Raw genomic sequence first — 25,152 nt, 5'->3', positions numbered from 1 at the left:
GGAGCCTCATCCACCGCCTAGGAGCTGCACAGAAACCCCCTACCCAAAGCCGACCTTCTGTCACACCCAACCAGGTTGCACCCCACCTACTGAATATTGCAAAAGCATCCCAAGATAAGTCCACCAGAAGAGCTGTCGCAACAGAGCTAAGGACACTTCGACGAACACCTGGAAAGGAAAGAAACACTGAGGCCTTCGAGGTGGCTGAACTGGAGAAAGTCCTGCAGGGCCTGAAATGTGGAAAGGCAGCAGATTATGATAACATCTCTCCAGAGTTCATGAAACACCTGGGCCCCCGAGCTCTAACCTGGCTGACCCAACTCTACACTAGGGCCATACAGACTAACTCCATCCCAAAGATATGGCGGACAGCAAAAGTCATTGCTATACCAAAACCTGGCAAAGACGAAAAACTACTAGCAAGCTACCGCCCAATCTCTCTACTCTGCGTCCCACTCAAAATCTTAGAACGCCTTATACTACAACGTATATCTCCAGGAGTAGAAGAGATTCTCAGTGTGGATCAGGCAGGTTTCCGCAAGGACCGCAGCACAGGAGAACAAGTTCTGGCCCTAACCACCTGCATTGAAAACGGCTTTGAGAACAAACTGAAGACCGGGGCAGTGTTCCTTGATCTCACCGCAGCCTATGACACTGTGTGGCACAAAGGCCTCCTCCTAAAACTCACCAAAGCACTCCCTGCCTGGGCATCAGAAACCATCAAATCTCTGCTCTCCAACCGCAGGTTCAGAGTTCACCTTGGACAGAACAAGAGTGCATGGAGAACGCAGAAGAATGGGCTCCCGCAAGGGTCAGTTTTAGCACCAACCTTGTTCAACCTTTACACAAATGACCTACCCACCACCAAATCCCACAAATTCATCTATGCAGATGACATCTGTTTGGCCTTCCAAGCACCAGATTTTGGTACACTGGAACAGGTGCTCAATGAAGACCTTGCTAAACTGGACGAGTACTGCAAAACCTGGCGCCTAAAACCAAGCCCAGAAAAAACGGTCTCCAGTGTGTTCCACCTCCATAATGCAGAAGCCACAAGAGAACCAAACATCTATCTGAGCAGGACCAAACTGAAGTATGCCCCCACTCCAACCTACCTCGGAGTGACCCTTGACAGGACCCTATCCTTCAAGGAACATCTCAAAAGAACAGCAGCTAAGGTGAAGTCCAGAAACAATCTCCTCAGTAAGCTTGCTGGCTCAAAGTGGGGGGCAGCAGCCCCCACACTGCGCATTTCAGCACTAGCCTTTGCATTTTCTTCAGCCGAATATTGTGCCCCTGTTTGGTCCAGGTCATCCCACACACACCATGTGGACACCCAATTGAACTCAACAATGAGGATCATCACAGGAACAATCCGCTCAACACCACTCCCCTGGCTCCCTGTCCTATCCAACATAGCCCCTCCACACATCCGACGAGTAGTCCTCACTCAAAGGATGCTCCAAAAGACCAAAAACTCCCCTCACCTGCCAATTCACATGGACATCTTCAACCCACCCACTGCTCGACTTCCATCTAGACGACCAATTTGGAAGAACCCACCACCAGCTGATTTCACCATCCAATCAGCTTGGAAAAAAGGAATGGGAGTCCAAGGACGTCCCAAATAAACATCTGGTGTCAGACCCCACCCTACCGGTCCCTGGCACCAATCTCCCAAGGAAGCAGTGGACGACGCTGAATAGATTCAGGACTGGACATGGCCCCTGCTTGGCCAGCCTTCACAAATGGGGCAGCAGCCCAACCCCATGGTGTGCTTGTGGAGAGCAGCAAACAATGCAACACATCATTGAAGCATGCCCTCAACAAAGACTCAAAGGAGGACTGGTCACCCTTCATACAGCAGATCAAGAGGCAACTGCTTGGCTAAAGGACTTTGCATTCGCTAAATAAATAAATTGGCAATGTTGAATATTCTCCAAATGGCACCTGCACCACTCCCCAACTCGTTCTCTACCACATCGAAAACTGCATTGGGGCTGCCTCCTGCACCCGTGCAGATCTCGTCAATTTGATCAACTTTGCAACGTTTCCACCCTGCCCTCAAATTCATGGACCATCTCTGATATCTCCCTCATCTATCCATGCACATCTACTACAAACTACATCTACTAGATCCCATAGCTATCTTGACTGAAACTCCTCACTCTTTTGTAAGGACACATACCTTTCTCAGTTTTTCCATCTCTGAAACATCTGCTCTTAAGATGAGGCTCAAGGACATTGGAGATGTTTTGGAAAGAACTGCAAATGCCGGTTTAATTCGAAGGTAGACACAAAATGCTGGAGTAACTCAGCGTGACAGGCAGCATCTCTGGAGAGAAGGAATGGGTGATGTTTCGGGTCGAGACCCTTCTTCAGACTGATGTCAGAGGAGAGGGCGGGACAGAGACAGAATGTAGTTGGAGATTGTAAGACTGGCGGGAGAACTGGGAAGGGGAGGGAATGGAGAGGGAAAGCAAGGGCTATTTGAAGTTAGAGAAGTCCCATGTGAGTGCCCATGGATACACCTTTGTTTCGAAGAAAGAGAAGAATCAAAATCATCCAAGAGTTTGTCAGGCTATCTTTGTGTTGTGTCTACATGGCAAGTTGGCGTCCATGGGATGCATAGACCGACTAGGGACTTTCGACAAGAATCGTGAAACTTTTACCTCGTACTGTGAGCGAATGGAAATGTTTTTTAAACAGAGGATGCTGATCAAGTGCAGGTAAGAGCACAAAAGAAGGCCATCCAGGAATGAAAGAAAGCCATTAGGGTTAGTATTGTACATCACATCAGATGCATATGCTCAGTTAAATGTTGATCGTAAGAGCCAGTAGTACCTCACGATAAATACACACGTGGAGCTTTATTTATACACAAAACCGCCCTATGGTGTGAAGTCAGCACCAAAAGTCTTCCAAGTTATAATGGTCAAGATTCTGCATGGAATATCACATTGTTTGAGCAATCAAGATGATTTGCTGATTGCAACTACTACTGAGGAGAATCTGGAGATACTCAGTGAAGTGTTGAAATGGCTTGATGATCCACTTTCAAACCAATAGTGTATATTGGTTTGAAAGTGGATCAACATGGATTACAACCAGAGAAGGAAAAGATTGAAGCTATTGCAAACGCACCAACACCACAGAATGTCTCAACTTCGCTACTTCCTGTGTATGGCACAGTATTACTCACGTTTCTTATCCGAGTTAGCAACAAAGCTAGCTCCACTTCACAAGTTGTTGAACAAGGATAAAACATGGGAATGGTCCAAAGAGCAACCAAATGCTTTCATGTAAGAAGAGTTTGACCAGTGATGCATTACTTGTTCACTACGATACAAATGGTAAGTTGAAGTTGGCTTGTGATGCATCTAGTTGTGAGGTAGGAGCCGTGATTTCACATGTAATAGAACATGGACAAGAAAAGCCTATAGCATTTGCACCGTGCACACTTACCAAGAGTGTGTGTAATTATCCAGAAATCGAGAAAGAAGCCCTTGGTATCGTCTTTGGGATCAAGAAATTCCAACAGTATATGTTGGGTAGGAAATTCACCCTGGTTACACATCATAAGCCACTTCTTGCTATTCTTGGTCCTCGGTCAGCAATACCTACAATGGCAGCCTCGAGGATGCAGTTCTCCTGTCACAGTATGACTACAGCATTGAGTATTACAGCTCAAAAGAAAATGCTATCGCTGATGCATTGTCTCATTTGCCTCGTAAAGAATCAGATGTGGGCACTGAACGTGCTATCTACGTCGCAGAAGCAGTGGACAATGACTTACCAGTCACAGAAGCTGAAATTGCTGCTGAAACTGAAAATGATACAGTACAAGTATACGAACAAACTTTGTGTGGATGGTCAGAAATAAAACTATGTACTAATGAACAAAAACCTTATTACAATAGACAACATGAACTGTCATGTGAGCAAGGGTGCATTAAATGGGGGTTTGAGTAGTAATACCCAATTGTTTAAGACAAAGATTACTTATCAAACTCCATAGTGAACACAGATCTTGTACAAATTAAGTCTACAGTCAGAGGTTACATGTATTGGCCAGGATTGGACATGACATAGAAACAATGGCAAGCAAATGTAGCACCTGTCAGAGTTGTGGAAGTAGGCCTACCCAAACCCCTTTGCAAACATGGTCTTGGCCTACTAGACCTTTTCAGACGGTTCATGTGGATTTTTGTAAACAAGGCAATAATAATGTTCTTGTTTTGGTAGATAGCCACTCAAAGTGGATTTAGGTGGTACATACGAGTACAAACACAACAAGAGAGAGAACAATAGACGCATTGCCGTCTTTGTGAGTCATTGGATTACCTGAAGGGCTTGTCTCTGACAACGGTCCCTAATTTCGTGCTGCACCGTTCCAAACTTTCATGAAGCTAAATGGTATCAAGCATACCTTTGTGCCAACTTACCATCTGGCATCTAATGGCGTAGCCGAAAGGTCAGTCAGGATAATCTTGAAGGTAATTCAAATTTCAGTATGTCACAGCGGCTAGCTAGTTTCTTACTGAAATATCATACCATGCCACAATCTACCACAGGGTATACGCTACCTGAACTTCTCATGAAAAGAAGGTACAGAACTAGACCGAGTTTGATTCTCTCCTAAGGTTGAACGCATACAATCTGATCAGAAACGTCATTATGGTGGCAAGTACGTAGGTTCAATACACATAATCAGGTTTGTGTTAAGACCAGGCTCGGCGACCGTTTCACTGAAACCAAGCGCAGGCTCGCCGATTGTTTCACTGAACACCTCCGCTCAGTCCGTCTTAACCTACCTGATCTCCCGGTGGCTCAGCACTTCAACTCCCCCTCCCATTCCCAATCTGACATTTTTGTCCTGGGCTTCCTCCATTGCCAGAGTGAGGCCCAGCGCAAATTGGAGGAACAGCACCTCATATTTCGCTTGGGCAGTGTACACCCCAGCGGTATGAACATTGACTTCTCTAACTTCAGATAGCCCTTGCTTTCTCTCTCCATCCCCTTCCCCCTCCCAGTTCTCCCACTAGTCTTACTGTCTCTGACTACATTCTATCTTTGTCCTGCCCCCTCCCCTGACATCAGTCTGAAGAAGGGTTTTGACCCAAAACGTCACCCATTTCTTCTCTCCACACATGCTGCCTCACCTGCTGAGTTACTCCAGCATTTTGAGTCTACCTTCGATTTAAACCAGCATCTGCAGTTCTTTCTTACACATCAGGTTTGTGTTCTCAGCCCCCCTTACAAAGTAAGCAAATATTCTTCTTATTGCGTATGGCGTGCACAGCCTCAAGTTTTAGGTCAACTTGTTCTATTTGATCTATTTGTTTGTCAGGTTGATTGCATTAGTCGAAAACAGGGTGGACCACGTGAAGGTTGCAATCTCCCACCCCAGTAAACAAATGGGAGGTGGGAACAGTTGAAGTATGTGGTATTAGGAGGTACTTGGTAGAATTTGGAGGACGTGTTAGAAGTGTGCACACAAACCATGCGATCCCAGTAAGGGATGAACCGGTACAAGAGCAGAGCATACACGAAGAAGCAGATCTGTCAGACTTTGGAATTATTCCAAGTTCAGATGTAAGATCAGAATCTCCAAAGAAAGTTGAGACAAAGGTAAATGATCTTGAACTTGATGTTCCTTCAGAACCACCTGACACTTCCCCTAAACCACTCAGGAGATTTTATAAATTTAATCTGACGACTGGTTTACGCACAATGTAAACCAGTCGTCAGATTAAATCTATTAAATCAAATCAAATCAACCTTTATTGTCATCTTGCAAGCAACAGTTGTACAGTGCAAAATGAAAAGACGTTTCCCAGGGAATAGCGGAGCATCGCACATGAAATTTAAAACGTTTCACACATAATAACACTAAAAACAATCCAATCCCTGATGGAACAGTATAAATAAATAGTTAAAAGCAGGTAAAACACAACGTTAAAATACAATAAACCAATCATAAAAATGTCCGGGGCAGCTGATTTGAGTGGCCAGTGCCAGTTATTAAAGTGGCCAGTGCCAGTTATTAAAGTGTCCATGCCAGCCGCAGAATCAAGTGACTGTGAGTACAGAGTGACTGTTTAGCAGCCTCACAGCCTGTGGTAGGAAGCTGTTTAGCAGTCTTGTAGTCCGGGCTTTGATGCTTCGATATCTCTTGCCTGATGGCAGGAGATCCATGTGTATGTGGAGGGGGGTACACAAAATTGCTGGGGAAACTCAGCGGGTGCAGCAGCATCTATGGAGCGAAGGAAATAGGCGACGTTTCAGGCCGAAACCCTTCTTCAGACTGATGGGGGGTGGGGAATAAAGAAGGAAAAGGGGAGGAGGAGGAGGAGCCCGAGGGCGGGCGGATGGTAGGGTGGGAGGAGACAGCTAGAGGGTTAAGGAAGGGGAGGAGACAGCAAGGGCTAGCCAAATTGGGAGAATTCAATGTTAATGCCATAAGGACGCAAGGTCCCCAGACGGAATATGAGGTGCTGTTCCTCCAATTTCCGCTGTTGCTCACTCTGGCAATGGAGGAGACCCAGGACAGAGAGGTCGGATTGGGAATGGGAGGGGGAGTTGAAGTGCTGAGCCACCGGGAGGTCAGGTAGGTTATTGCGGACTGAGCGGAGGTGTTCGGCGAAACGATCGCCCAACCTACGCTTGGTCTCACCGATGTAAATCAGCTGACATCTAGAGCAGCGGATGCAGTAGATGAGGTTGGAGGAGATACAGGTGAACCTTTGTCGCACCTGGAACGACTGCTTGGGACCTTGAATGGAGTCGAGGGGGGCGGTGAAGGGACAGGTGTGGCATTTCTTGCGGTTGCAACGGAAAGGGCCCGGGGAGGGGGTGGTGCGGGAGGGAAGGGAAGAATTGACGAGGGAGTTGCGGAGGGAGCGGTCTTTGCGGAAGGCAGACATGGGGGGAGATGGGAAGATGTGGCGAGTGGTGGGGTCACGTTGGAGGTGGCGGAAATGGCGGAGGATTATGTGTTGTATTTGCCGGCTGGTGGGGTGAAAGGTGAGGACCAGAGGGACTCTGCCCTTGTTGCGTGTGCGGGGATGGGGAGAGAGAGCAGTGTTACGGGGTATGGATGAGACCCTGGTGTGAGCCTCATCTATGGTGGCGGAGGGGAATCCCCGTTCCCTGAAGAACGAGCTGTCTGTAATTTGCACACCGAGGAACTTTATGCTCTCCACTCTCTCCACTGCAGTGCCACTGATGTTGAGGGGTGTATGCTTTGGCTGCGCCCTCCTGAAGTCGACAACCATCTCCTTCGTTTTGTCGACATTTAATTCTAGATTGTTTTTGCCGCACCAGTCCACTAGTTGTTCCACTTCCTCCCTGTACATTGACTCGTCATCTCCGCTGATGAGTCCCACCACTGTTGTGTCATCCGCGAATTTTATGATCTTATTGTCATGTGGGGACAATGGCTTGACTAAGGGAGATGTTAAAGATGTCTGTTAGCACATCTGCTAACTCCTCAGCACATTCCTTGAGCACACGTCCTGGGATGTTGTCGGGTCCGACTGCTTTCCACGGGTTGACCTTAGACAGGATTCTCCGTGTGTACATTGAGTCTATGGTCAGGACTGGCTGGTCGGTTCGTAAGCAGGGGCTGGCTCTCCCCTTGGGTGTGGTGTTTGCTGCATCAAAACGTGCAAAGAAGTTGTTCAGTTCATCTGGGAGAGAAGTGTCCGTGTCAGTTACCTGCTGCCTTGCCTTGTACCCCATCAGTGTTTGGATTCCCTTCCACATCCTCCTGGTGTCTCCTGTGTCACAGAGGTGTCCCTGGATTTTCCCCGCGTAGGCACATTTCGCTGCCCTGATTCCTTTTTCCAGTGCAGTCCTGGTGGATCGAAGAGCGGCTGTGTTACCGGCTCTGTAGGCTGCATCACGAGCCCTCAGCAGCGAGCGCACCTCTGCTGTCATCCATGGTTCTTGTTTGTCTAATTTACAAGTTATTTTACTTTCTAAGGGGAGATCAGTGCAGTGCACATAATAGTGTATATAATGGTAACTGTAACTTTAAGAACTGAGTACCAGTATCGTATGGTTTGTGTCATGTGATATATTTATTATCTTATCAGTCTTCATGAATATGTGCGAGCATGCGCAGTGTACTTTTGTAAAATAAAGAAGACCCACAATGGCTACAGCGTGTACTGAATACCTGTGCTTTGTTTCTATCTACATGCTAAAGCCGTAATATCTTACAGGGGTGGAGTTGAATTCACTGGAGATAGTCTTTGAGGGGAGGATGCTCCTCAAATTGCGGATTATCTTGGACAATATAGCTCCATGACACACTGGTCAACCCGAGGAGCATCTTCAGCAACAGACTGGTTCCAAGATGCAGCACAGAACACCACAGGAGATTATTTTCCCCTGTGGCTATCAAACTGTACAATTGCTCTCCCTTCTGTCGTGGGCTGGACTGACTCCCCTTCCCCCTACCTCCCCAATCTTTGCACATCCCCAATCCTGGACTTTCCACTCGTCACTTTAATTTCATGTTTCATGTATATTGTTGCGCTTTATGACTGTTGGCAGAACAAATTCCCTCCTAGGATAAATAAAATTCTATCGTATCTCAATACGAGCAAACGTCAGTTTAAGTAGATTGATAAAGCAAGTGACTGTCGGTGTTGTGAAGTAACACCGATTGCATCTCATTCAGCAACGAACACAAACTACATTCACAAGCAGCTGCAACCACGGGAGTCACGAACTGGATGAGTGAGTAAACGTAAACACAAAGATAGACACAACATGCTGGAGTAACTTAGCGCATCAGGCAGTATCTATGGAGAGAAGGAATAGATATGAAGAAGTGTCTCGACCCGAATCGTCAACCATTTCTTCTCTCCAGAGATACACAGACAATAGGTGCAGGAGTAGGCCATTCGGCCCTTCAAGCCAGCACCGCCATTTGATTCAGTGTGATCATGGCTGATCATCCACAATCAAGTACCCCGTTCCTGCCTTCTCCCTACCTACACCCCTTGATTCCGTTAGCCCTAAGTGCGCTATCTAACTCTCTTTTAAATGCATCCGGTGAATCGACGTCCACTGCCGGACCCGCTGAGTTACTCCGGCATTGTGTGCCTATGTTAAGAATGGGTGACGTTTCGGGTCAAGACGCGACTTAGCATAGCATAGCAAATAGGTGCAGGAGTAGGCCATTCGGCCCTTCGAGCCTGCACCGCCATTCAATATGATCATGGCTGATCATCCAACTCAGTATCCCGTACCTGCCTTCTCTCCATACCCCCTGATACCTTTAGCCACAAGGGCCACGTCTAACTCCCTCTTAAATATAGCCAATGAACTGGCCTCAAACTACCTTCTGTGGCAGAGAATTCCAGAGATTCACCACTCTCTGTGTGAAAATGTTTTCCTCATCTCGGTCCTAAAAGATTTCCCCCTTATCCTTAAACTGTGACCCCTTGTTCTGGACTTCCCCAACATCGGGAACAATCTTCCTGCATCTAGCCTGTCCAACCCCTTAAGAATGTTGTAAGTTTCTATAAGATCCCCCCTCAATCTTCTAAATTCTAGCGAGTACAAGCCGAGTCTATCCAGTCTTTCTTCATATGAAAGACTTCGGACTGAGGGAGCCACGTTTGAACCACAGTGTCACTCACCTGCCCGAAACATATGGCGGGGTTGTGGACAGCGGACTGATCTTTCCCTTCAGACATCTTCGCGCTTTCAAAAACTCAAGTCAACCGCCAAGCCATGGAAGCGCGAGACCCCTCGCGGCCGGGGACCAATCAGGAAAGCCCATCTCCCGCAATGGAAGCCGGGCAGAAGGACCGGGTGACGGAGACATCTTGCTTCGTGAGGAGGCCGGCCACCGCGAGGGACGCTGGGAGTGAGGTCGAGCGGCCCCAGTCTCTTTGCTCGGGAGCAAAGATCCTATAGCGGAGCTCCGCTATAGGATCTTTGCCCGGGAGTGTGGTGGAGGAGCGAGGCAGGCTGGGAGAAAAAGTCGGCGAAAAAAAAAATTGACGTGGTGTCTGGAGGAGGGTTTACGTCAGGAGAAGCGCCCCTGTGTGTGTGTGTGAGAAAAAAAAACTGGTACTTAAAGAGGGACAGAGGAAGAAGGAGTCCGAAATATCTTAAATAGCATCGAGCGAAGGGCTTTGTTATTTGGCGGAGGCGATTCCAACGACAGGTGAGTACGTGCCGTGGAGAACAACAGTGGGCGTCGCGTTTAACTGTCACCAAGGTCGGTGTCTGCGGCTCCATGCCACGGGCAGAGGAGGGCTGAGGGCTTTGGCATCAAGTGGGGGATGTCTTCAAGTGTCAGCTCTTCCCTCATCGACGTGGACATTGCCTGCACGCCATTCCGATAGCCACATAAGGGAAGGCTTGCCTTGGAAGAGGCAATCGCGTGTCGTTTTTCTGACTAATATCAATGTGCCTCACTTTTTCGGATTCCCGCTCCCCTCCCTGGTTTGTTTCTGATGGGAAAATGTCATTAATGATATGAATTGTCTTCAAAAGGATGGAGATCGCACAATGGTTATTCTGTTAGGTTGATGATCGAGGTAGGTGAGGTGGGTGATGTCATTAACCACAAGAGTGAAAATTAAGTGATTTGTCTGAACCCCGTCATGAAGCTACTTCTGTTTATATGGCTTTCTAAACACCCACTGGCATTTAACTAGATTCTGGGAAAGATGTTCGAAATATTTAGGTGGATTTTGCTTTTAAGAGATGGATGTGCAAAGGGAGATAGAACGGTTAGATTTTAAGAGGAAAGTTTAGTACTTTCGAAGCTGAAATGACAGATGGACAGGACGATGTTACATAGGTAATATTAGTGGTAGTAATAATGTTGGTGAATAATCAAAATCCAGTTGAATGTAGTGGTTTTGTGAAAAGTTAGGTCTGGACAAGATGACAGAAATGGGAAAGGGTATGACTATATTTGGCTAGAAAACAAGAATTAGATTTTAAATTTGATTCGTTTTTTCATAAGGTTAGGATGTGATAGATATTTGGATACCATTTGAGTTAATGGAATCAGAAAAGGGAGGCTGGTCTGGCTTGTATTGGAAATGTGAACAATAGAGGTAGATGATCAGTGGATCAGGAGTGACATATGGGGCCGGTTAATTTTGGATGTTAAATTAGGGAATTGTGGTGATTAAATCTAAACCTTGTATAGTGGTCAAATTTAACACCAATGTTGTGAAAAATCTGGTTAATTGCAGTTAAGTGGATGAAATTGCTGTGAGCAGAATTTATTTTGGAAACAAAAGCATTGCTCTGGATCTTAATATTTTAGTGGAGGAAATTTCCAAGCATTGAATTCTTAAAATCGGATAAATAATAATAAGATGAATTAGTGGAGGGTTGAAGGGATACACATTTTTAACTTGCATAAGATTTAGAATCAGATTAGTTTAGTCATCTACATCATGGTGCAGTGAAATTCCATGTTTGTATAAAATTCAGAGGGTAAACAGTATACATACTGTTGATAGATACAACGATAAATACATGTGGAAATTGACATTATTAAAAGATTATGCAGATGGGGAAAAAATAGAAGGCAATTGAAGTTAGATAGTGAACATCAATGGTAACTGATTTAAAACACACATGGTAACTGGATGAAGTATTGAAGAAATTGAAAATGGTTTGGACAAAAAGGGGACCTGATGGAAAAGTGAATATGTTTGAGGATCAGATGTGATCTTACCAAATGAAAGCAGGCACAAAGGGCAATATTATTGAATCCTACTTTCTATTTCTCATTTTAATAAGAATAGAATCAGGCAAGTGACATACAGCTTTGCTGGACAATATTTGAGAAACAAACATAGTTCATTTTGTCAATGATAAGGAGAGTCACTTTATCATTGTCAACTTTGAGATGGATTGTAATTTGATTTGTTATTGAAATGAACATGGTGTGCTTGAGTGTTTTGAATGTGTAATTTTTAAATATTCATGCAACTAATTTCTGTTGGGATAATGGTGTGAATGGTAGCTATTAGTCACAGTAGTATACCATTTACAATAATAATTACATCAAATCTATTCTGAAAGAAGACTAGAAACTGTCATCTGTGCAATTTATTAATACAACTTGAACAATTTTAATTGTCTGCTGGCTGATTTAAAAAAAAATAAAGAAATCAATGTTAACGTTCCTTGGCCTTGTTCTCTATTGACTTGCAGCAAAGACTAATTGGCTAACAGCTGGGATTCTCCCTTTTTAAGATATCAACACTCGTGATTTCACTAAAGTATTTGTAGATTTCCACACAGTTCGTAAAACTCATGATAGCTGGTGATTGACAAATATTTGCTTCTGTTTCGTAGCAACAATTATTTTTTTTAAGTGAATTTTAACTTTTGTCAAAGGTCACCAAATGCATTGCGTCTATCTTGCTCGGAACTGCTGAATGATGCCCATTGTAAAATCATGCACAGTTCATTAAGAAATACAAATAAACCATATTCTTTGGGACACTTGTGAATATTCTTTAATTTTCTTTTTCTTTCTAATACTTTCATCTCCACTCCATTCCTTTCTGAGGTATAATTATATGACTAGCTATTGCATCAATGCCATGTGAATGATTGTTGTTTGTCTTAAGTGCTGAACTGTATATTGAAAGATAATTTTATTACAGACAGTTACAATTTAGCCACATCCTCAATGTCAATAGATCTGTTTCCAGCAATTACTGCATCGGAGTTTGAAATGGAAAACCTACACCAATTTCCATCTGTAATACATTGATTGTTTAGCTACTTTAATTTGGCAAATGTTACTGGAAAAAGTCTGATGTTTTGCTTTTATTTTGCTTGAATAATTATAGGATGATCTTGCTTAGCCTAAAGTATTTTAAAGAAAGAAAATCACGGTAAATTGACCGAGTTGTCCTGAATATATTGTCAATAGCCACATAATTTTAAAGCTTCATACAAAGATGACAGTTTAACTGTGGTTGTGATAAAACTTGAATAAAATAATTTAACTGCATTTTTTAGCTATTGAGGTTCTATTTCTATTTAAAAAAACAGAAAATGCAGGAAATTTCCAGAAGGTTAGGCTACGTTTGTGGAAAGAGAAATGTTGTTTCATGTCAAAGACCATTTAATAATAATAATAATAAATTTTATTTTCGGGCGCCTTTCAAATCTCAAGGTCACCTTACAAAGATTAAACAGAAGAGAAAAAAAACATATAGTCGGAGAAAAATAAATAATAAGGACATCATCAATACACAAATTAAAGATAGAAATCGCTCCAAAGACACAAAATCAAAAAAAAAAAAAAAAAAACACAATGTGAAGAGAGAGCAGCGGCAGCTACAGCGCGCCAGCGTCCATTCTCTCTTCCGACAGCCATCTTGGACACAGACTAACAAAGTACCTTACACACAGAAAAATCATCCCCCACAGTGGTTACCACTGTGGGGGAAGGCACAAAAGTCCAGTCCCCAACCCCATTTGTCAGAACTGTTCTAATGAAGGGTCTTCAACCTGAAATGTTAACTCTGTTTCTCTTCCCAGAGATGTGGCTTGACCTGAGCAATTCTGGTACTCTCTATTTTATTTTTCTGACATCTCCAATTTTTATGATTTTCTGTTTCAAAAGGAGTGTGAAATATTGAAAAATGCTAAATAGCATTAGAGGTGTGCTTTGTTGATGAGAAATTGAGTTTTCTCTTTGTAATGTAGATTATTTTGTTTTTGCACAGATTTGACTGAAATCAGATTATTGCATGCTTTGCACTTTAGGTAAAATTGAAGTGTAAAGTTTCTGCTATGATGTGTTCTAACACCTAACATGCATAAGAAATCAGATCTGAGCCATGGCAGAACCTCCACGTTACCTCGATACTTGTTGGTTTGGCTATTAAGTTAGTGGGGGAAATTACTGTGTTGCAGTTATGAGAACTGCAGAGGTTTGCTCCGTTAGTTAAAGATAGTTATTTATATATAATGAGAATATCTGTTTGACAGAGATCTAGTGGGAACAATCCTTCTATCTCGATAAGACTGAGGCAATATATCAAAAGATTTTCAAAGCCTGTGGCCACTTGTTGATAGCAGAGCACCAACCATGGACTCTTCCCAAGATCATTGTGATTGTGAAGGTGGTGTTCACATGATGTTTTTGCTTGGATTTTTTTGTATAGTGACAAGCTAATACATGCCATATTTTGCAATAGATCTGTTCCTTCTCAAATAGAGAGCAGTGGTCAGATAAGGCATAGATTTACCCTGGTATTAATTCTGAAAGGCACAGGCAGGAATAGAGTGCTCATGTGCTGGGCCTTATCTTCCCATTGTTTACAAAAATCACATCTGCTGTACTGAAAAAAATATCCCATTGTACTTCCTGGTTGCAACTGAAAATGCATCGCTTTGGTGCTTTTTTTTGGGGACACGTACTTGATTGCAGTTATCTGTATATAATTGACTCTGGGCAAATAGTCGGCAATATCTGCAGTGTGGTGGGAATAGCATCCTTGGCGGCACACAGAAATAGAGTGAGTTTGTGTAAATACTGACAGGAAGAAATTATTGGATTATGGTAAAAGTCCATCTTGTTCACCGATATCTGCTTCCTTTACTTGGTCTCGCCGTATCAATTTTTTGACTCTTCAATGCCCTCTAAAATGGCCAGCAAGCCAATCAACTATATCAACCTACCTTGTAGAAATACAATAAGAATATTTGAATGAGCACTTGACACCACCAGGAATGGATTTGGAAGGGGAAAAGTCACCATGATCTCGGTTGACTTTGCAAACGTTTGAAGGGTTGTTATTTAAACTGAGAGCTATACTACTGACTAGATCGATATCGTTCCTGCATAAGTGTATTTGCAGATTCGTACCTTGCATCCAACATCACAGCATCCTCCATCACAAGATCTGGTATACACAGTCCTGCCAGATACTATGGCACAGTGGTGTATGGGAACATTGTTGTAGGAATTCTCAGCATTGATACCAGCCACAGTCTTATGACAAAGAAAATTTCCTTCTGTAACTCAGCGGGACAGGCAATATCTCTGGAGAGAAGGAATGGGTGACGTCTCGACCCGAAATGTCACTCATTCCTTCTCCAGCATTTTGTGTCTACCTTTGATTTTAACCAGCATCTGCAGTTCTTTCCTACACAAATTTCCTTCTGCCTTCCTTTCTATTAAATATGCCCTTAATGAACAGCACTTAGAAAAAGCACCAAGAGTAAGAAGAGCACAGAATGTAGTTTGGATTGGGATTTTTATTGTTTATCATTGCGAATGACCTGTAGCTCTATTAATTAATGGAATTGGCTAAATTCTGAGTGACATAGCTGTCTTGGGCAGGTGGTGTAAGAGCCAAAACCTGGAATAGGCTTGCCCTTGTCTATCAACTTCTTATAAACTCACCGTCCATGATATATGGAACAATGATTGTAACATATAATCATGGGGACCAATTGGACTACAGTGACTATTGAACCATAGGAAACCTAGTACTGGCCTTGCCTCTTGTCAATGATTTTGTCCAACTAATTGTAGAATTATGTCCTAATCCATGTTTTTCGTCGGTATCAGTCCTAGCTACTGACTTTTTACCCTGTGCAGTTTGGCCTTCTTGCTCCCCCAACCTCATCTACTGTATCCGCTGTTCCGGGTGTCAACTTTTGTGCATCGGTGAGACCAAGCGCAGGCTCGGCGATCGTTTAGCTGAACACCTCCACTCAGTCTGCCTTAACCTACCTGATCTCCTGGTTGCTCAGCATTTTAACTCCTCCTCCCATTCCCAATCTGACCTTTCTGTCCTGGGCCTCCTCCATTGTCAGAGTGAGGCCCAGCGCAACTTGGAGGAACAGCACCTCATATTTCGCTTGGGTAGCCTACACCCCAGTGGTATGGACATTAACTACTTTAACTTCAAATAGCCCTTGCTTTCCCTCTCTCTCCATCCCCTCCCCTTCCCAGTTCAAGTTCAAGTTCAAGTTCAAGTGAGTTTATTGTCATGTGTCCCTGTATAGGACAATGAAATTCTTGCTTTGCTTAAGCACACAGAAAATAGTAGGCATTTACTACAAAACAGATAAATGTGTCCATATACCATGATATAAATATATACACACATGAATAAATAAACTGATAGTGCAAATAACAGAAAGTGGTTGGTAATAATCAGAGTTTTGTCCGAGCCAGGTTTAATAGCCTGATGGCTGAGGGGAAGTAACTATTCCTGAACCTGGTTGTTGCAGTCTTCAGGCTCCTGTACCTTCTACCTGAAGGTAGCAGGGAGATGAGTGTGTGGCCAGGATGGTGTGGGTCTTTCATGATACTGCCAGCCTTTTTGAGGCAGCGACTGCGATAGATCCCCTCGATGGAAGGAAGGTCAGAGCCGATGATGGACTGGGCAGTGTTGACTACTTTTTGTAGTCTTTTCCTTTCCAGGGCGCTCAAATTGCCGAACCAAGCCACGATGCAACCGGTCAGCATGCTCTCGACTGTGCACCTGTAGAAATTAGAGAGAGTCTTCCTTGACAATCCGACTCTCCGTAATCTTCTCAGGAAGTAGAGGCGCTGATGTGCTTTTTTGATGATTGCATTAGTGTTCTCGGACCAGGAAAGATCTTCAGAGATGTGCACGCCCAGGAATTTGAAGCTCTTGACCCTTTCAACCATCGACCCGTTGATATAAATGGGGCTGTGGGTCCCCCTCCTACTCCTTCCAAAGTCCACAATCAGTTCCTTGGTTTTGCTGGTGTTGAGGGCCAGGTTATTGCGCTGGCACCATATGGACAGTTGCTCGATCTCTCTTCTGTACTCTGACTCATCCCCATCAGTGATACGCCCCACAATAGTGGTGTCGTCAGCGAACTTGATGATGGAGTTCGCACTGTGGTTCGCTACGCAGTCATGGGTATAGAGTGAGTACAGCAGGGGGCTGAGCACGCAGCCTTGAGGTGCTCCCGTGCTGATTGTTATTGAGGCTGACACATTTCCACCAATACGAACAGACTGTGGTCTGTGGACGAGGAAGTCAAGGATCCAGTTGCAGAGGGATGCGCAGAGACCCAGTTCTGCGAGTTTGGTAACCAGTTTGGAGGGGATGATTGTGTTAAATGCCGAGCTGTAATCAATGAATAACAGCCTGACATATGAGTTTTTGTTGTCCAAGTGGTCCAGTGCGGAGTGGAGGGCCAGCGAGATCGCATCCACCGTTGATCTGTTGTGGCGGTACGCGAACTGCAGTGGGTCCAGGTTTTTGTCGATGTAGGAGTTGATTTGCTCCATGATCAACCTCTCAAAGCACTTCATCACCACCGGCGTTAGTGCCACTGGTCGATAGTCATTGAGGCATGTCACCTTACTCTTCTTGGGCAAGTCTTCTTGGGCAACTCTCCCACCAGTCTTACTATCTCTGACTACATTCTGTCTCTGTCCCGTCCACTCCCCTGACATCAGTCTGAAGAAGGGTCTCGACCCGAAATGTCACCATTCCTTCTCTCCAGAGATGCTGCCTGTCCCGCTGAGTTACTTCAGCATTTTGTGTCTACCTTCGATTAAAAAAAGCAGTTCTTTCCTACACTACTTGCTCAAACTGGTTTTCAGTTCTGGTTGCCCTGACTCGGACAGGTTTCTATTCTTTCCAATATTAATAAATTTGACCTATTTCTTTTTGCAGTTATTTCCCCATCCTCTTATCCATCTGTCTTTATTAATTTTCCGGAACTTGTCCCAACACATCATTCTTGATTAAATTAAAAAACAAACTGATTAGAAAGTGGTTTAGGACATATTGGAGATACTTGGCCTCTGACACATAATTTCTTATGCAGCTGTTTATCTTCAAACAAATACATTCACTTTAAATGCTTTGCTTATTCATGCTCCAAAAATTGAGCATTTACTTTGAATTTTACACTGTTGTTTTATAGGCCACTATGTAATTTATCCAAGTGACATCTGATTTTGAAATGAAACTTGTGCTAGAATTTATACCACTAGTATACCAAGAAAAATATATTCCCAGCATCATGGAAAGAATTCAGTGTTCAAAAGGGAACTGCAGATGCTGGAATATCGAAGGTACACAAAATTGCTGGGGAAACTCAGCGGGTGCAGCAGCATCTATGGAGCGAAGGAAATGGGCGACGTTTCGGACCGAAACCCTTCTTCAGTCTGAAGAATTGTGGAAAGAATGGAAAGAATGCCTGATTATAAATTGCATCTACTTAGTAGATCTTGAGACTTTGAGACATTCATTGATTTAAGTACAGTTCTGGCCCATTTATCATCTCCAACAAGCAGTGCATACAACTCCTTTGTTTAAAATTTGTCATGATGGTTCCAATTCATGCATCAGTGGCTTTGGTTGATTGATCACGCATTCCAGTGTGAGTTTTGTATTCATTGTTGTTTGAAGATTCTCTGAGATTTGCAGAAGGCACTTCTGTAATAATTTTCATGGCAAGGGTTAATCACAATTTGAGGAGCTGCTTGATAAAAATAGGTGCCAATGAAAGAGATTTGGAGTAATTCTGTAGGTACAAGGGAGACTTGTACCTACAGATTCTGGAATTGGAGTAAAAGGCAAACTGCTGGAGGAACTCAGTGAGTCGAGCAACATCTGTGGGAGAAATGAACAGTCAATATTTCGGGATGTGACCGTGCAAGTGCAGTCCTGATGCAGATTCACAACCCAAAAATGTTGATCAACCCCAAGACTCCTCCCCAGTTGCTTCTTGATCTGCTGAATTCGTCCAGCAGTTTTTATTTCCATACACGTAAAGCAGATATGTGTAACATGGGTTATGCTGTCCTGTGTACAGGGGCAGCTGCAAACCCATTTTTCTTCAATACAACTGAAATGTATGCTTTTTTGACAGGTCATCGTGTTGGCTCTCTCCACACGGCATGACTGAGTAGTTCCAGCACTTTCTTTTTACGTTGTAAAAAGTTCAAATATTTATTTTCCTCCATGTGCCATTCTTAGATAGCCAGCTTCTGCCTAATACAATGCCTTCCATAATGTTTGGGACAAAGGCCCATCATTTATTTATCTGCCTCTGTACTCCACAATTTGAGATTTGTAATAGAAAAAAATCACATACCCCCCCCCCCCCATTTCAGGGCACCATAATGTTTGGGACACATGGCTTCACAGGCGTTTGTAATTGCTCAGGTGTGTTTAATTGCCTCCTTAATGCAGGTATAAGAGAGCTCTCAGCACCTAGTCTTTCCTCCAGTCTTTCCATCACCTTTGGAAACTTTGATTGCTGTTTATCAACATGAGGACCAAAGTTGTGCCAATGAATGTGAAATAAGCCATTATGAGACTGAGAAACAAGAATAAAACTGTTAGAGACATCAGCCAAACCTTAGGCTTACCAAAATCTACTGTTTGGAACATCATTAAGAAGAAAGAGAGCACGAATCGCAAAGGGACTGGCAGGCCAAGGAAGACCTCCACAGCTGATGACAGAAGAATTCTCTCTATAGTAATGAAAAATCCCTAAACACCTGTCTGACAGATTCGAAACATTCTTCAGGAGTCGGGTGTGGATTTGTAAACGACCACTGTTTGCAGAAGACTTCATGAACAGAAATACAGAGGCTACACTGCAAGATGCAAACCACTGGTTAGCTGCAAAAATAGGATGGCTGGGTTACAGTTTGCCAAGAAGTACTTAAAAGAGCAACCACAGTTCTGGAAAAAGGTCGTGGACAGATGAGACAAAGATTAACTTGTATCAAAGTAATGGTAAGAGCAAAGTATGGAGAAGAGAAGGAACTGCCCAAGACCCAAAACATACCACCTCATCTGTGAAACACGGTGGTGGGGATGTTATGGCCCGGCATGTATGGCTGCTGAAGGTACTGGCTCACTTATCTTCATTGATGATACAACTGTTGATGGTACAGGTGCACAACCTTTTATCCGGAGTTCCGGAAACCGAAAAGTTCAGAAAACCGGACATTTTTTCCAGGATGTCGTCTGCACACCAAAGCTCGCGTTTTGCGGCAAACTTGACCCGAAACGACCCACGGTCAACCCAGGTTTGTACTACTGTAGCGGCTGCCTCCTCCCCGGAGACCGGGGAGACACTTAAACATCTGTAAATTGCTTAAATGTTAGTCAGTTAGTTTGGAGGGCTTTTATGTGAAGGGGGAAACTTTAATTCTTAGTCCCCTACCTGGTCGGAGAGGCGGGGAGCGGGCAATGCCTTACCGGGTCGCCGTGCAGTAAGCTCCGGAGCGCTGTGGCCGCCGACTCCCAACATCACGGAGCTGGGGCTGTGGGCGTCCGGCCGCGGGCGGCGCTGGTTGTAGCTCCGACCCCGGCAACTCTACCCCTGGCTGCGCGGCGCTCCAAATCCAGCGCCGCCCGCGGCCGGACGCCCGCAGCCCCAGCTCTGCGACGTTTGGGAGTCGGCGGCCACAGCGCTCCAGAGCTTACCGCATGGCGACCCGGTAAGGCATTGCCCACTCCCCGCTGGTATCCCAGCGCTGTGGCCGCCGACTCCCTACATCGTGGAGCTGGGGCTGCTGGCGTCCGGCCACGGGCCGCGCTGGATTTGGAGCGCCGCGCAGCCAGGGGTAGAGTTCGCCGGGGTCGGAGCTCCAACCGGCGCCGCCCGCGGCCGGACGCCCACAGCCCCAGCTCCGCGATGTTGGGAGTCGGCGGCCACAGCGCTCCAGAGCTTACTGCACGGCGACCCGGTAAGACATTGCCCGCTCCCCGCCTCTCCGACCAGGTAGGGGACTAATAATTAAAGTTTCCCCCTTCACCCCCCCCACCACATAAAATCCCTCCAAACTAACTGACTAACATTTAAGCAATGATTTACAATGATTCCCCGGTCTCCGGGGAGGAGGCAGCCGCTCGAGTCTTTTCAAGCCGCTCGCGCTACCTACCTAATCTACGCTAAAAATCTTCCGATCCGAAATCCGAAAAATTCCGAAATCCGAGAAGTGTCTGGTCCTAAGGCTTTCGGATAAAAGGTTGTGTACCTGTAGTAGCATAATTAATTCTGAAGTGTATAGACACATCCTATCTGCTTAAGTTCAAACAAATGCCTCAACTCATTGCCCTTGTTTTCTACAGCAAGACAATGATCCTAAACATACTGCTAAAGCAACAAATGAGTTTTTCAAAGTTAAAAAATGGTCAATTCTTCAGTGGCCGTCAATCACCCGATCTGAACCTAATTGAGCATACATTTTATATGCTGAAGAGAAAACTGAAGGGGACTAGCCCCCAAAACAGGCATAAGCTAAAGATGGCTGCAATACAGGCCTGGCAGAGCATCACCAGAGAAGTCACCCAGCAACTGGTGATGTCCATGAATCAGTCTTCAAGCAGTCATTGCATGCAAAGAATATGCAACAAAATACTAAACAAGACTACTTTCATTTACATGACATTGCTGTGTCCAAAACATTATGGTGCCCTGAAATGGGGGGACTAAGTTTAAACACTGCTATAATTTCTACATGGTGAAACCAAAATGTATAAAAATGGCCTTTATTAAAATCTAACTGTGATTTATTTTTTTCTATTACAAATCTCAAATAGTGGAGTACAGAGGCAAATAAACAAATGGTGGGTCTTTGTCCCAAACATTATGGAGGGCACTGTATATGAAACTCTAACTTGTCATTAACATTGGCAGTGTAGATTGTACTTTCTAAAGTTTTAGCTTGCTGGATTTTCTACTGCAAAAATTGTCAGAAATCTAGCACTTATCAGTTAAATTGCCCAGCTGGTTAAGTAGCTAATTGATGTTTTGTTCTGCAATACTGTACAATACTTTAATTACTGGAGTGTTTGTTGCTTGTTTTAATTGGTACAAAGTCCCAATATTTTAATCTTTCGTTAATTGAAAAAGGGCCTGCCAGAAAAAATTGTCAACTATTTGTTTCACATCAGTTTTTCAAATCAGTTTATAATTAATGCACTAGTTTCAATGTAATATACCTTTAAGAATATAAAAGAAGTATGATTTTATTAAAAAATTAAAAACATTTTGGGATGCAGATATTACTGGTAAGAAGGTTATGCCCACCTTGGTTTGTTAGAGTCTTTCTCATAAAGGTAATCACCCATTGCTATATGGTTTGAAGTGCCAGGATTTGGATCCAGTGATTATGTGGAAATATCAATATGATGCATACTAAAGATGGCATGTAAGTTGAGGAAGTAGGGGGACAGTGTAAGGGGGGGGGGGGGGGGGGGGGGGGGGAGAGAGAGATGGGAAGAAACCTAAACAGAATTGAATATTCTTGAAACACAAAGAAAGTCCTCAAGCAACTGAAAATGTTTGAGATTAAGTACTGCAGCAAATCCTGCGGCATTGTGCAAGGGGCTGGCTTCCAACAACCATTACAATCTTTTTGTGCTAAAGTGATATAAACCATGGGAATCTTTTTGCTATGATGCCCAGTGATTCTAGTTTTATCAGGGCACCATGAAATCATTTGCTGAAGTAGGCCTTGATGGCAAGAACATCAATCACTTCTATTTGGAGCAACATAAATCTTAAGTGCTACTGTTAAGGTGTTGCCATGTTACAAAGTCTTAGTTTTCAGTGTGCTTGTGCATTACGTGGTTTCAAGTTGTCTTGAGATGGGCTCCTATGACAGTGGTAATCTCGGGAGGAAGCAGAGATGAATCAGCCACTTAGTATTTGCAAATGCTTCGGCCTTGTCTTTGGCACGCACACTTTTCTGTGCTGTAATTGACGATAGGGGTGGTCCTCCCCCTCCTGTTGGCTGTTTAATTGATTTGGTGTTCACTGTCAACAGTAGCATTTTATTCCATGGCAGCCTGCAACATGACCTGGCATATTCTTAACTCTGTTACTAGTATGTCAGGATATCAAGTCTGGTTCAGTGAAGAGTGCAGAAAGAAGAGTGCACTGGAAATAAGACTTTTAATAGAGCTCCAGATCTACTGCTTGCATGTATGCTTTAAGAACATGTGCTACCCACAGTAGATGCCTCAAAGCACTAGAAAGGTAGTTTGCCAGACATTGCACATTATTAAACCCCTCAATCCCATGGCAGGAGAAGCAAATCAGTGTCACTATAGTTTCTCTTGATAACATGCTCAATCATCAAGACTTTAATTACACTCAACTAGATCTGGTGATAGCCCACATTATTTGCATGACCAACACGAGGTTCGCATAACAAAAGTATTTAACAGTAGGATGCAAATAATTAAAACTCTCTGACCAATAGCACTTTGGGAGTACTTTCACCAGATGGATTTGGGATCTTTTTAAATTCATTGTTGTTTCACGTTGGACATTCAGTGATCACCTGACCAACAGGGACAATTCTAACTTAATTCCTTATATGAGCTATAAATTTGCACTAAAGGGCGTGTCCCACTTGGGTGTCATTCGCAACATCCTAAAAATTGGTTGGCGCGTGGTGATGCACGCGTGGTGAGGCGTGGTGGCATATGCAGTAACGAGCGTCGCCCAGGATTTTGGGATGCTCAAAATCCTCGCGCACCACCTGCGTGACGTATCCCTTGCGTACGCTGATGTACCGATGGCGTACGCTGACGTACTGAAGGCGTACGTGTAGTGCGTGGTGACGCATGGTTACGCACGGTGACGCACGAACATTGCCTATGCTAATTTATTGTGCGTCACCGTACGTCAACATCCGTAACCATGCGCCGCCTGTACGCCATCGGCACTTCATTTGAGCGCCGCACCATGTGACCACCCGGGTATAAAGCGCGCGTAGTTTTGACATTTTTTCACTGGGAAAATCCTTGCCATGGAGATCGGATTAAGTACGAACGACTTCACAAATGGCTCCCAAAAGAAGCAGGGCCCTCAAGAGCACTTGGCGCATGACTGTCGTACTGCTAGACGATTTTCGAGCGACAGTCGCGTGTCAGTCACTACCGGCCTGTCGCGTAAATGACGCACAAGTGGGACAGGCCCTTTAGGCTCCTTTCGTTTAGTACCTACTGGTCCAGTCATTCAGTCTGTTGCTTTTTTGAGATATTTGGTTTCTGCTTTATTTTCTAGGTAGCTACTCTAGATGAGATTATGTTAGACTTGTGTGAAGATTACTTTTATAAAAACAGTCATAAAGGATGAAAACATATAATATTTAAAAGTTAGCCAATCAAATATTTTATTATGAACTTGGGAAACGATGTAACATTTATTTCTTTAAAGCTGCTTTTAACATTTGTACTGATCTTTCCATTGGAAGTAGAATGATTTTGCGGAGCCAATAAATGTTTGATGCCATTACATATGTAAAACTCATATATAAAGTGCACTGTCCATTTATCAGATGGTAATTCCTGCCAAGTTCCTAAATTAGCAAAAATCTATTTGTTCAATTATACATTCCGCTATTGTATCGACGACACCTGCAGATCTTGACTTCACTCCCTTTTGAATATGTTTATGAGTATAAGGAACTGTTCATACCTCTTTTAACCTACATTGGAATGGGCATGATGAATGATCAAATTGACCTGTTCCGTTGACATAGTGGTGACTTGGATGGTATTGCTTTGCATTACCTATAGGGCAGCACGGTGGCACAGTGGTAGAGTTGATGCCTTACAGCGCCGGAGACCCGGGTTAGATCCCGACTACGGGTGCTGTCTGTAGGCAGTTTGTACATTCTCCTCGTGACCGCGTGGGTTTTCTCTTAGATCTTCAGTTTTCTCCCACACTCCAAAGACGTACAGGTATCTAGGTTAATTGGCTTGGTGTATGTGTAAATTGTCCCTTGTGTGTGTGTAGGATAGTGTTAATGTGAGGGGATCGCTGGTCTGTGTGGACTCGGTGGACTGAAGGGCCTGTTTCCACACTGTATCTCTAAACTAACCAAAACTAATTACCTGATAACTGTAATGGACTGGTAAATGACATGGTTATTTCAGCCTCATTATTAACATTGGCCGCTGCAGCCATGCAAAGCATATGGCAGTGGCCTTCATATTGACAATCCCAATGTGTTCGGCATATAGCTTGTTTGTAAAGTTTTTTTTCTTCATAATAATTGGAATAGCTATCAGTTAGCCTGTTGGTGCTGAGCTGCCTCTTCTCCCTTGCTGAAATTGTATGGCGGTCCTTTAGCCTCCTGTGTACTTGCACTCTTAT

The 25,152-nt window shown here is 44.0% G+C and overlaps 2 protein-coding genes across 7 annotated transcripts in view; one reads left to right on the top strand and one right to left on the bottom strand.

The window, feature by feature from the left end:
- Positions 1-9,772, bottom strand: part of rad52 (RAD52 homolog, DNA repair protein) — a 36,731-nt gene extending 26,959 nt beyond the window's left edge. For both annotated transcript variants that reach the window (XM_033037538.1, XM_033037539.1), the window contains exon 1: positions 9,657-9,772. In XM_033037538.1, the coding sequence (XP_032893429.1) occupies positions 9,657-9,713 (57 nt within the window). In that variant the 5' untranslated portion in view covers positions 9,714-9,772. The remainder of the gene's footprint in view (positions 1-9,656) is intronic.
- Positions 9,773-9,918: 146 nt separating this feature from the next.
- erc1 (ELKS/RAB6-interacting/CAST family member 1) overlaps positions 9,919-25,152 on the top strand; it is a 425,697-nt gene continuing 410,463 nt past the window's right edge. For 3 of the 5 annotated variants that reach the window (XM_033037518.1, XM_033037519.1, XM_033037522.1), the window contains exon 1: positions 9,920-10,189. The gene's annotated coding sequence lies outside the window, so the exon portion shown is untranslated. Of the gene's footprint in view, positions 10,190-25,152 lie in introns of all 5 variants that reach the window. The other 2 variants (XM_033037521.1, XM_033037520.1) reach the window with 2 other exon arrangements.

Source organism: Amblyraja radiata, chromosome 19, assembly GCF_010909765.2.
Source record: "Amblyraja radiata isolate CabotCenter1 chromosome 19, sAmbRad1.1.pri, whole genome shotgun sequence".
Taxonomy (NCBI): Eukaryota; Metazoa; Chordata; class Chondrichthyes; order Rajiformes; family Rajidae; genus Amblyraja; species Amblyraja radiata.
The sequence above is the reverse complement of the archived record's forward strand: the minus strand, read 5'-3'. Positions and strand labels throughout refer to the sequence as shown.